We start from the raw sequence: 12,484 nt of genomic DNA on the forward strand, positions 1-12,484 counted from the left end.
ACTACATATTTTAAAATATAAATAACAAATGTTTGCTCTAGAGTTGTTTTGACAGTAGGCAAATAGTTTAAGGCAGTTTGAGAATACAAAGCATTTATAGTACACCTTACTAAACAATGCCAAACTACTACTTCTGCCAGTATAGGATAGTCTGCAGTAAACCACAGGCCTATTGCTTTCATTTCATGCATGTATAGAACTGAGCAAAAGCAGTGAGCATCAAAAAGCCAGCTGCCATGCAAATCTGCAAACTGGCCTCCACTTCCTGTCAATTCTATATTGAGATGTACCTCATTTCTGCCTTTTGTCTTATACATGCTTGGAAAACCTATTATGAAGAGAGCAATTAATTTTGCAGYTAGACAGCTTCCCCCATCAAAATAGACATAAAAAGTTCAAACACCTTTAAGAAGGGGGAAGATTTTCAGAAATTACTTGTTAGCATGATCAACTTTGCTTGGGACTTCCAAGTTAGTTTGAAGAGAGGATCCCTTTCCTGATGCTGCTTTTTCCARTTCTCCCAGGGAACAGTAATGGAATGAACTGAGCAAAAGGTTAATGCCTGCAGCTTCTTTCCTTTTGTTAAATGTGACCTCTCTTATTCTATGTATATCCCTGGTGGGATTTCAAGGAGTACATTCTAATGGTTATTACAGAAAATAATAAGCAAAAAAAAAAAAACCCTATTGTTGATAGACTGCACTCATGCTCCTGGAGTATTCTATGAAGGAGTAGTACAGAGATATTCTATGATAATCACAAAATCTGTAAAAGCTATGCTTACGAAAGAATGGGAAAAAATAACTCAGCTTTTAATTTCTTGGTAAAGGCTGCAGAGAAAGCAGTTAGAAAAAACAGTTTTTGCCTTGAAAAATGAATGTATTTGAACTGAACTTTTCTGAGACAACAGAAAGCATGAAACTCATCATAATTTCTAGAGTCACTTTTCTGACAGCTCCCCCAAACCAACTTTTAGAACAAATATTTGTATCACAATAACAACTAGCTTCCCTGCCAAAAGCAAACCATGGCTCTATGTGTTTACCCCATAGACTTCCATCAGCTTATCATTAAGCTGACTGAGACATTCTTCAGCAGTCATGTAGTGATATTTAGCATTATTTCCTCTGTGGTTTGGGCTGTGACATAATGTAGCTCCTGGCCCATTCAATCTGGCATCTGGAGTAATGAAATCAAAGCACAGCAAGCATTGAAATGTTGATATTAAACATATCTGATAAATAGCACAGCAAAATAACATAAACAAAACAAGAAAACTGCAATCACGGTTTTTACAGCCCAAACATGATAAAGTGCAATAGCCGTATACAGTATTAGTAGTGTCCATCTGATTTCCATGAATTTTCTCAGCTGCTACGCTTCTTCCCAATACAAGGTAAAAGAAGCTTCTAGAGAGTAATCTTAACTAAAGAGAGCATAGCTAAGACAAGGTCTTTTCCTTTTGCTCTAGCCTTCTCCGGTTCCTGCTTGCTTTGAGGAAGGAGGGTATCAGACTGGAGGAGGAGAAAATAAATACTAAGCAAGCCATGATTTGCTGTCATATTGCTTGTCTCTGTGAGGGAACACTGTCTGCAGCTCCTGCAGACAGTATCAGAGAAAATAATTCCTCACATCTTTGTCTGTATRGCACAACTGCTGCATGTTAGACCACCTCCCCTAGAGTAATTCTGTTATGGCTAAACACTCCACTATTYTCAACCAACACAACGTATTTCAGAAGCTTTGCCATCCTACTTYCCAGTTCACCTACACAGTGTCACTCCAATACTAATTTGCCTGATGTTCAGGTCTGGCAAGATTCAGTCCTGCACAAATGGCAGCTTCATGTTGTCACAACTTTAACTTTCAATATCTCACAGCCCACAGGATCAGGAAAGGGAGACAGCCAGCTTTCCAGCAGGGCACACAGCATGTACTTCCCTTCCTGAAGGGCTAAGGTATTTTTAGGCAATAGAAAAGCTATTTTGGTCACTGTTTGAGATTTTTCTGATTCCTTCTGCTCACTGTGCTATGATACTCTAGGTACCTATTTTGCTTTTTGGGGAAAAGAGACCATATAACATCTTTTAAAGTCTCTTCAACATTTTAGAGTTTTTCTGCAACATATGAGCCATATAGAGACTATATGGAAAAAGTAGAATTGTCACTGGGCAGGCAAGCAGAAAGGATTTGCTGGGAATGTGCTCTTGTCCATGAAACCCTCGYACTACATCCCACTATCCCATCTCACATGGACACGAACACTGTTCATTCGTATGTTTGCATTGCTGAAAGGGCATTTAAAAAGGTATCTAAAAAGGGTATTTTAAAAGATTATTGAAATCTGTATCTGTATTTGCTTGGGTTGATATAGACAGCAGTTCATCAAGAAAGACACTAATTCTGTAAAGCTTAGCCACATCTACCGTTCCCTTGCAGCAAAGTGGTTTAAATAGATGAAGCTATAGCAAGATCACACTCTACAACACTTGATCTCTCAGACATTTGGATGAGAAGAAAACATTAGCACCAGTAGTTCACCCAGCCGATTAAATGTTGTCACCATCTTGTAGGCATGGTTTTCCTCATATGTTTAGCAAATTTCCAGTATGTTTTATAATAATTTTAATTAATCCATCTCAGATTTTTAAAATGGGAAAAACTCTCAAAGAATAGCGTACATACATACTGACATTCCATTACACCAGGTAATGACTACTCAGTCATTTCCTGACTGAGTGGAAAAATCCTAAGTTAACAGACCTTTCTAAAGGAATCTATTCATGGAAGTGAAGACAGAAGTAACCTACACACAACAAAAGCCTGTACACCTACTCCAGTGACACCACTAAACTGTATTCACAGTGCCATGTTCTGTTTCTTACAATTTTACCCTGTAACCCTCCTCCCCCCAATGCACACACTATTCCTCCCTTTTTCATTCCTGGTCTCCACTACGGTGTAGCCAGGAAAATTTCTATTTGTGTTATCTTCCCACAAAAGTCTATTAGAAGAGAATCAGATCTCTCTATCAGCACTGTAACTACAGCCGAAGGGGTCAGAGCTTCTCTTCTTCTCCCTTGCAATTAATTACAAATCACAGAAAAATAAGTCACTTTTTTTCTTTACCTTATGCTTTTGAGCCTTATATTAAATGTGGGTTGCAGTTTCTTTTACAACTATGAGCTTTAGTAACCTCCTGAAAGAAAAGCTGTGATTCTCATGACTGTCAAAAGGAAAAGCTTTAAATACAGACAAAACTTTTCTGATTCTTGACTTAAACCAAMGTGTTGTCACATTTGCTTTCAATTAAGGTTAACTTGTTTCAAGCATCTTTTACTAGGCTACCAGATGCAAATATTTTGATGGGCAGATGATTAGATGACCATATGCACATACTTCTAAACACTAGGCCTCAGTTGAAGAAAAACCTGAATACTATGTCAGTCCTGCCACAAGTAAGCTCTCCCCCATTTCCTAGGTCTAAAGAGAAGTAATGACAGTAAAAAATAATAGAAACACTGTGGGAAAAGTAAACGGACACCTTTGAGAAAAATAATAAATAGAAACATAATATAGAAATTAAAACTGGCCTTTTTGAAGTCAGTGGCAAAACTCATATTGACTTCTGTGGCACTAGAATRTTATGAAGATAATCTAGATTTAAAGAATAAAAGAAAAATATATGAAAGAAATGAGAAACAAATAATTACTTACTAGACTCAACCTTCACCTAGTGTTCCAGTCTAAGAAAATGCATTTAGATTCAATCAGTCTCTAAGAGTCAAAATTTGAAAGCCTTACTCACACTGCTGTGAAATCAATGAAATTACTGATGGAGTAAGGCAAGTAGCTAAACTGAAACAATACGCTCCCACATTACAAAGATATTTCTCCGAGTTTCACTCCTCAGCAGCAGTAAATCAATGAAGATCACATCCTCGTTATATGTGTGGACAATACACCTGTGTCTACACAATCTCACTGAAATTCTTCATACTCCAATAAAGCTATTACATTATAGACAACTGCATTTCAGCACCCTCTGGTAGCAAACTCCCTTAACAGCTTTATCATTCAAAAGCAATACCTTAAATTAAAACCACAAGTGAGTAAGTAACCAGGTCACATCATAGAGCTCTAGTTACATATGCTGCTACTAAAGCCTRTCACTAAAGGCTTACTAACAGATCTTTTGTACCTGAAAGGGTAAGTTTCTGTTTCTTGACCTTTTAGACAGAAAAAGAGATGTTGCTGAACAACACTACTATAACTATATAAGAGATCACTATCAGAACTTGGGATATAACACAGTCCCAAGACTGTGAACAAGAGTAAGAAATGCTGGGGAGAAGGGTCTACATAAGCAGAGAGACCAGTTCACTACTTTCTGCAGTCTAGTAGTAAAACTCCATCATACCTTTCCTGGCCTTTACTTAGTCCACATCTCACATATTCYAGTTTCCCTCAAGCCCTGGGTTAGATTCACAGCAGGGTAACTAGATCAGGAATCAATGAACTATGAAGAGAAAGGTCATCAGTGTCCTAAAATTCATACCACTGATCTGTTCCTTATTTCAGCATTAGCCTTTCCTTGAAAGAGAAAGTTCTGCATTTTCCAGGAAGGGTTTGTTTTATACTGTGTTGCTGTTAAAATTCCTTTACCTTCAAATATTGCCACAAAATCCAGATAACTCAACCCTCCATCTAGGAATCCTAACTTTTCTGTTAGTAAATCAAATTGATTGTCATCCATTGGCATGCTATGATCCTCCAACATCTGCCRGAAGAGAAATAAAATAAGTTATATAAGTATCTATTTCGTTGTTTAATGCACTACTTTGAATAATAAATGTTTGGAGGTTTTATCCCATAGCTCAAATTGAAATAACTCTAAAAATGTTCGCTCTTCCTTACATATACAGTAAAACATTTACCTGTAGACCTATTCCATATAACTTCATTTCCATACAGAATTGAATTGAATTTGCAGAGAACAAAATCTGACTATATCTTTGAGACTGGCATTTTAAGCAAAAGCATTGCATGCCAGACAAAGATTAAACTTCACCTGGGAAGAGGAAAGTGCCAGAAGCCATCACTTCAGCTCATTTAGCAGACTGTGGAAATTTGCCATTTGTAGAATTTGCTAATACCACTTTTCCCTACAAGACCATCACAACTGATTCTTGGACAAGGAATGCTGCAAAGTGGGCTCAGGCCCCTGAACTATATACAGCTACAATAACGTCGAAAGTGGGATTCCTTCTGGATGCTGCTCTTCAAAGTAGATCCAAGGATGCATTTTATGTAATCCATTTTGGCAAGGACCTTTCAGACCACTTTCCATTCTTCCCATGTCCCCTTCTGGGGACCTCTATCTCCATCAAATAGGTACAGTATTCTGGAGTACYAGCAACCAGCCATTATACTCTTCTTCTATTACCTGCCAGTTGACTGTAGCGAGGTTTTCTACTCCTTCTCCCACCTCCTGTTTCCCTGAATAGATCCAGTTGCAGCCCTTTCATTTCCTTCAGCTGCTTTGTAACTCCTGATTTGGGCATATCCTTTACAACTACTCTGCACAGCTCTGTCCTGACTTTCCAATTGTTTCTACAGCAATTACTCTTGCTATTATATTTTAGTTAATTGTACAGATTAAAAGAAAAATCATTAAATTGTTGAAGAGCGTAAGGAGCATTAAAAAAGAAAGAGAATAATTAGCAAATTATCACTCCTTTCAAAGAATGTAAAGTTTCTGGATAAGCAAGCACATTTTATGTGCAGTTGAACAAGTCTTTGCCATCAGATCAAATTCTTAATAGTGGTGATAAGGAAATCTGCCATACAAATCCAGTCAAAGCTGGAGAGAATCAGTCACRATAGCAATGGGTGACTACAGCCTCAACTATTAGCACTTTCATCTATAGAGAAAAAGTGATAAAATTCTGCCAAACTGCATACAATATTAAGTTGTATTAAAGCTRAGACTAGGTCATTGTCCTGTGCTGAACAGCTCACAAAATGTATCGTTTCTGTACATTTAAAGGAAGAGGAATTGATGACTGCCTTATAGTGAGGAAACACYGCAAAGTGGAGAAACATTCAAATTGTTGATGTTACCCAGGCCCCCTGACAGAGCTTCAGTGGCCGTCCTCCTGAATATGAACTCTATTAATAATCAGCCAAGTCCCAAGGTGTGAAGACAAACTCTGTGCCTATTTGCCCAACTCTCAGGAGAGCCAGGTCAGTGAAGCCAGAGGTACCATGTTACCCAGCAGTAAAGGAGGTAGAGTTCTGCATTCCCCTTAACTGACCCTCCTCACACATTTGACACTGCTGTAAGCTGTAAAGAGAAACACAGAAAACTGGCAGTATTGGTATAAACCTACTAAGGTTAAGAGGTGCTTTGATGTCTGCAGTTTTCAGTTATTCAAGAATACCAAGAATACTCATCAGAGGAACCTAAGGGTGGATTCTGCCTCCTCCATCCCTCTCTAACATAGTGTCATACAAATAAAATGAGCTTATCCACTTCCCAGGCAGACAGAATTTGCCCACTTCTACTGCTTGGGCTAGAATAACAAATCAGAAAACTAATTCCCTTTTATAGCTATGACTGCCACATTTATAGCTACAACTACCATATTATACTATTTACTATTTGAGTAACCTACTCTACCTCTGGAGCACAGCAACTGGCTGCTCTAGATGAGTCCTCTGTTCTGTGGATCAGAGTAGCACTTTGTAAATCTGACATTAAGGTGGGAAACAGAGTGGGCATCATATCTGTCCAGCTACAGAATCAGGATTTGGCCAAGAATATTGAACCAGTGGAGAGCACTTAAATTTTGGTAGACACTCAAAATGCTTTACAATCTACTCACCAGGACACCCTAGGGGCAGGTTATATTCCCTGAATGTTGGTACCTAGTGCCGTTTGCAGTAACCTGATATATCTGAGACATTTGTAAGAGGCTGGCAGATGTGACAGAGGGAGACATACATTCTTTTGAAGCAGCAGCTGGAGTCCAGGACAGGTACCCACAGTGTCCATAATGGTGCTACAYACCATTTCCTGATGCTCTTCATTTATGGCTGAAACTACCACTTTTGGAACAAAAAGCATCTGTGCTCCTGAACAATTCAGGGCAGGTGGTGACAAACATCTCAGCAGAAGTGTCAGAGAAACTGAAGCACAAGGAATTTAAAAACTCCCAAGTTGGAATTCTACCTGGACAATGAGGTTAAAAACATCTTTCTTTTGCAAAGGGGTGGAGATCTTTAAAGACCACGAATGAAGAGTGATCGAGAATTTTAGTTTGCATTTTACCAGAAAATGCACATGCCCAGACAGTTCCCTGAGACATGAAGCAGCCTGTCACATCAGTTCTAGTGTGGAGTCCTTTTCAATCACTCTCTCTCACACCAGATAGTTCCCAGGCAACATCCTACCCAGTTGAACTCTGCTGACTTTGCAGGGTCCAAGGGTCCATCCCTGGATGCAGATATATTATGTTTTTCTATCCTTTGTGCATTGCCAAAACTTAAGGAATTCATCATCTGTAGTGCAACAAAAGAACAATGAAATCACAAAGACTGACTGTTTAACAGTTTCTGGTGTTATACAAATCTCTTAAATGAGAGTTGYGCATAGACAGTCAATGCAGAAGCAAGAGCAGCAGATTGAATGAGTTCGTTCAGCCTAACGTTGACAAAAAGAACATTACTGCCTGCATTAGTTGCAGGCAACAAAATGTGATACCTAAGAAGCTTGTATAAGTGTTAATTGCAGTAACCAAAGCAATTGCCCCAAAGGTTTGTGCCACAGATGTCAAATCTGTACTGGAGCATTGCAGTTTAACTATATTCTTAATAAGTGTATTATTAATAATGAAATACTAAGAAAAAGGAAATATGTTTYATATGTTTTTTTCTTCCTCTTCCCCTCCCCTTATTTTCAAATCTATTTCACTTCCAGCACACAACTACAGAAAGGTATCCACTTGAGGGTAAGAAGATGCAAGGCTGAATGCAGCTACAGTGTTCACAGGGGAAGGCTCTACAGTAACAGAGCCTTTGCCCTGTCATATGATGTGGAGCACACACCTCATGGGTCTATGCTGAGAAGGGTAGAAAGGAAGACTATAGCTCTGTCATCTTCTTTGAGTCATTACATTTGCCCCTGTAACAGCAGCTRGTGAAAATAGGCACAGCCTATGGTACATGGATGGAAAGATGACGTTTATTACTGGATCACAGTAAAAAAATGCTTGGGACAAACGGTCCCAAAAGCCTATGCCAGCTATTTTCAAAAGTACGTATCTGTTTTGACCCTTGCTGACTCCTTATCTTCCCTCAATATCTGGACAAAGGACAGAGTATGAATTACTGTGATAACACTACTCAGCAGAAGCTCTTTGCTTAAAATTAGGTGGAGCAGGGAAATRTTACTGCCATCATATCTCTTTTCCTGCCCAGCATCAACTTTCAGCAAAGCATTTTTTATTTGAATTGTGAAAAGAAAGAAATGTACAGCTGGGTGCCACTAGCATCACAGCTACAATCCCAAATCCACGACCTCACAAGTCCATCCAAAGGACAGCATRCAGAATTAGCTATGCAATCAAAGCTGTGATGGGCCCTGGGAACAGCACAGAAAACCCTACCTCAAAAAAGAAATATAAAAAATTCAWCTGGAAGTCTTGACAAGTAAGAACTATATTATTTGAACACATTCTCATTGTTGTAGATCCTTCTAGCACTGAGATGTTGTACCCAAACCAGCTAACAAAGTATCTGAAGTCATCCAAAAATCAAATAATTACATTGCAAAACGACTCTTGTTGGGGACCAGTCTGTGCCCTAAAACGCTATTAGATGGCTTGAGGTTTCCCTGACACTAGCAAGTACTGCAGATCCAGTGTCAATGAGCTACTACTAAGCAGTTACAAAGAGGGCTTAAAGACTCTGAGTTAAGGTTAAATAATTATTTAAGATATGCCCACTCACTTTGCATGAAGGGTGTGTTGCAGAGTCTCATTCTTCTCTCCCCAGTCCCAACTCATAAACGTTCCTTTTGACATATATGAGAATGGAAGTTTTCAAGATGCACTGCTGCTACAGGATGACAATTTTTTGTATTTTTAAAGGAAAGCTGAGATTCTTACTTATATAATAACCTACATGAGGCCTGTTTAGCTAATTAGTAACTGAAACAATCCTGGAAGATTTAACTCTAGCTGTTTGAACCAGCACAACTCTAAGGCAATAATCATCTTTCTGGGAAAAATACAGAACAGAGGAAAACATCTAACATTTTCCTACCTTCCGAAAASCAATTTTAGTAATTTTCCCATTTGATTGCTTGTTGTAGGCAAGAAAGTTGTCTTTAATAGTTGCTGCCTGTTGTAACACTTTGTCCTTCAGCCTTTCAATTACTTCATCAACAGTTCTATTCTTGGTATATTTGTTAGTTTGATCTTCAATCTGTTTCATTCTAAAATTGAAAGATTGTGCATGCAGACAAGTCACTTATTTTTTGTAGTTTCAAACATTTGATTCAGCAATAATGAACTAGACTGCATTAATGACAAACAAGACATTGATGTGTGAGAAGCTCCTTTGATGCAAAAAGATAGGTTGATCAAATTAAAGCACATGTTGATTCCAAGACCTATATTGTGCAACCATTTCTTAGGTATAGTTTACTTTACAGAGAAAAATAAAAGATGAATGATACTGCTCTGAAGTATTTATTTTGCAAACCCATGACCTCCAAATCACAGACTTTTAGTTAGTTTGTCAGACTACATCAGGTAAGGAGCCATATATATCCTTTAATACATACTCAGGTGCCATAAGAGGGCTAAGCCAACGTGAAAGATATTAATGAGTCTTTCCATTGATTTTGAAAGGAGAAAATGTCTCTTATGAAGTCTTCTCTCTTCCTGGGAAGATGAAACTTCCACTTCATGGATCCCAAGTAAGTCACCTCCACTTTTTTTCCCTAGTGAGGAATGGCCAGAATACCTCTTTCTCTCCCAGGGTCTATAAGAAAGTCTGCAGATACGGACTATATACTTTTCCTGATGAAATACCACAACCTTCATCAGTAAGCCATTAAAGTAAGTCACAATCAAATATTTAATAACTTACAAAGATAGAAAAGAAATTAAATTAAAGAGTATGTAATGTGTCCCACTTATATCTATTTTACATCTGCTATGGATTTACTATAGCCCATGAAAGGGGAAGTTAAAACAATTATTATTGTTAAGTCTGAGAGCATGTATTACCATTTAAGCGAAATGCAAAATTATTCAGTARTCTTATTTTTATAGATTTATTAAGTGTATTTTATAGTATTCCCTAAAATTGAAATTAATCTTAAAATTTTAACTCTCATTTTGAAAAGATGTTCATGAAGAGAGTTTTGCTTTGACCTGAGCACTGCACAGAGGATTAACTCTAAACCTCCCAAGAGTGATCAAAAGGTGACAGTGATTGATGATTCCCTCCTGGGGATGCTGGATGGACCCATCTGCTGAAGGAACCTGGTCTCCTCAGATGTCTGCTGTCTTGCCTCARTGCAGGAGGTTGCCAAAGCATTACCAGATTTTCCCATCCCATCCCACTGACTATTATTATAGTGTTCTGCTTATCCACAAAAGGCTTGTCATGAATGACCCTGAGAAGATGAAAAAGTAACCACAGTGCAGGTGAGGAAGATAAACTCATCTGAGTTTATACCATTCCATATACCATACCAATTAAAGTTCAAGATGGTTTCTTCTGCGATGTCATCAGGAAYACCACCCTCCTTGGCAGGGATTTATACTTCCACAGGCTACTGGGTAAAACTAGAATCAACCTCATCAAAAAGTGAACAGCTCTCTGTATTTACTACCTCAATAACCTAGTAGGGAGTCCTTGAATTAGGATTAAAGACAGGAGCTATCATAAAAGCACATGGGAAAGTATAAATTACAGCAACTAAGCTGGGGGCCTAAAAATAGGTGAAACTGAGTTAGATTACAGTGTCAGAGAAAAGAGAAAAATTGATAGAATGGATCAAATTGATCAAATATGGTGGTTGTCTGTATACGAATATAAAAAAACTATATGGCATAAGCAACAGGAGCTGGAAGTCTAAAAATAATCTAAACTATAAATTAATGGATATAATTAATGAGATAATTCTCATGACTTAAATAAGCAGAGGACTTGTTACTGACGGACAGGTGAGCTGATGAAGATGGATATACTGTCAAGATATCACATCAAGACTGTTAGTAAGATTCTTAGATATTCAATAAATTAAACATTACTGAGAGTTCTACTTGTAAAAGCCTACAAAAATATGGGTGCTAAAATTGTGGGTTGCCTACTATGCAACACCAACAGGGAGAACAGGATTTGAAGCTTTTGGAGATTTGGAGATTTTTCTGAGCCAAAACAAAAAAGAGGCAAAATCATCCAGGGAAAGGAGCTGGTTGTAATCAGCTGGGTAATGATTACAGCAGAATAGAGGTTGTCCAGAATCAGAATGTATCAGTGACATTCTGCTGATACCACAAAATCTAGTGAAGGGAAAGTCTTTCTAAATTTTATCCTAACAAACACAGAAAAAAACTGCTTGAAAAGGTGAAATACAGCTCAGGCAAGAAGGATGATGGAATGACATAGTTTATGACCCTTACAAAAGGAAGAAAGGAGGATAGTGAAACAAGCAATAGATTTCCACCTACTCAAGCAACCATGATCTCACGTGAAATGGGTCTAGAAGGAAAACAACTTAAGGAGAACTGGCAGTGCGTAAGAGAAACATGTAACCACAGCATAAGAGAACAACATGAGTATATATAATGAAAATCTGAAAGGCCATGACACAACATGAGATTTGATATCAAAAATATCAAGAATAATAAAAACTCATTCCATTAATGCTTCAGTAAAATAAAGGAGGAACCAAAATAATTTTGGCTTGCTATTCAACAGGAAGAGAACACTATCAACAGCTAATATTAAGGGATATGAAGTATTTAAAGCTTTTGTTTTACATTAGTCTTCAATAAAGAAGTCAAATGTAAGCAAGTGGCTTGAACAATGAATATTAACAAAAAATAAGGAAAGAAAATATTATAGAATACTGCTATTTATTCAAATTGGTACTTAAAAAACTGGTTAAAATRGTCTCAGATTTGATACAGAACTTCCAGAATTATGCAGAAAAGAAAATACACTACCTACCTTACACAAAGAGGGCAGAAGAACTGGAGAGTTACTGACATATTTCTAAGAAAACTATTCCTGCTTTCAGGCAGTAATTACACAGTCACAAAGAGTTCAAAGCCTGTTAAGAGACACAAGAGCCACTAGGGATTCTTGAGATMTACCCTGATTTCAGGGAAGCTTATATTTTAAATCATACTCCCCTCCAACCTGCACCAATTCTATCTTGGTTTCCTAAGGAAACAGGAAT

At 37.8% G+C, this 12,484-nt stretch overlaps 1 protein-coding gene across 1 annotated transcript in view; it reads right to left on the reverse strand.

The window, feature by feature from the left end:
- EFCAB6 (EF-hand calcium binding domain 6) overlaps nt 1-12,484 on the reverse strand; it is a 109,479-nt gene that overhangs the window by 48,670 nt on the left and 48,325 nt on the right. The window contains exons 13-16 of the mRNA XM_085324440.1: nt 9,328-9,499; nt 7,456-7,563; nt 4,666-4,780; nt 1,046-1,179 (exon numbers count right to left, since the gene is read on the reverse strand). Of these exons, the coding sequence (XP_085180566.1) occupies nt 1,046-1,179; nt 4,666-4,780; nt 7,456-7,563; nt 9,328-9,499 (529 nt within the window). The remainder of the gene's footprint in view (nt 1-1,045; nt 1,180-4,665; nt 4,781-7,455; nt 7,564-9,327; nt 9,500-12,484) is intronic.

This window comes from Rhea americana, unplaced genomic scaffold, assembly GCF_003343005.1.
Source record: "Rhea americana isolate MKP2758 unplaced genomic scaffold, rheAme1 scaffold_91, whole genome shotgun sequence".
NCBI classification, from domain to species: Eukaryota; Metazoa; Chordata; class Aves; order Rheiformes; family Rheidae; genus Rhea; species Rhea americana.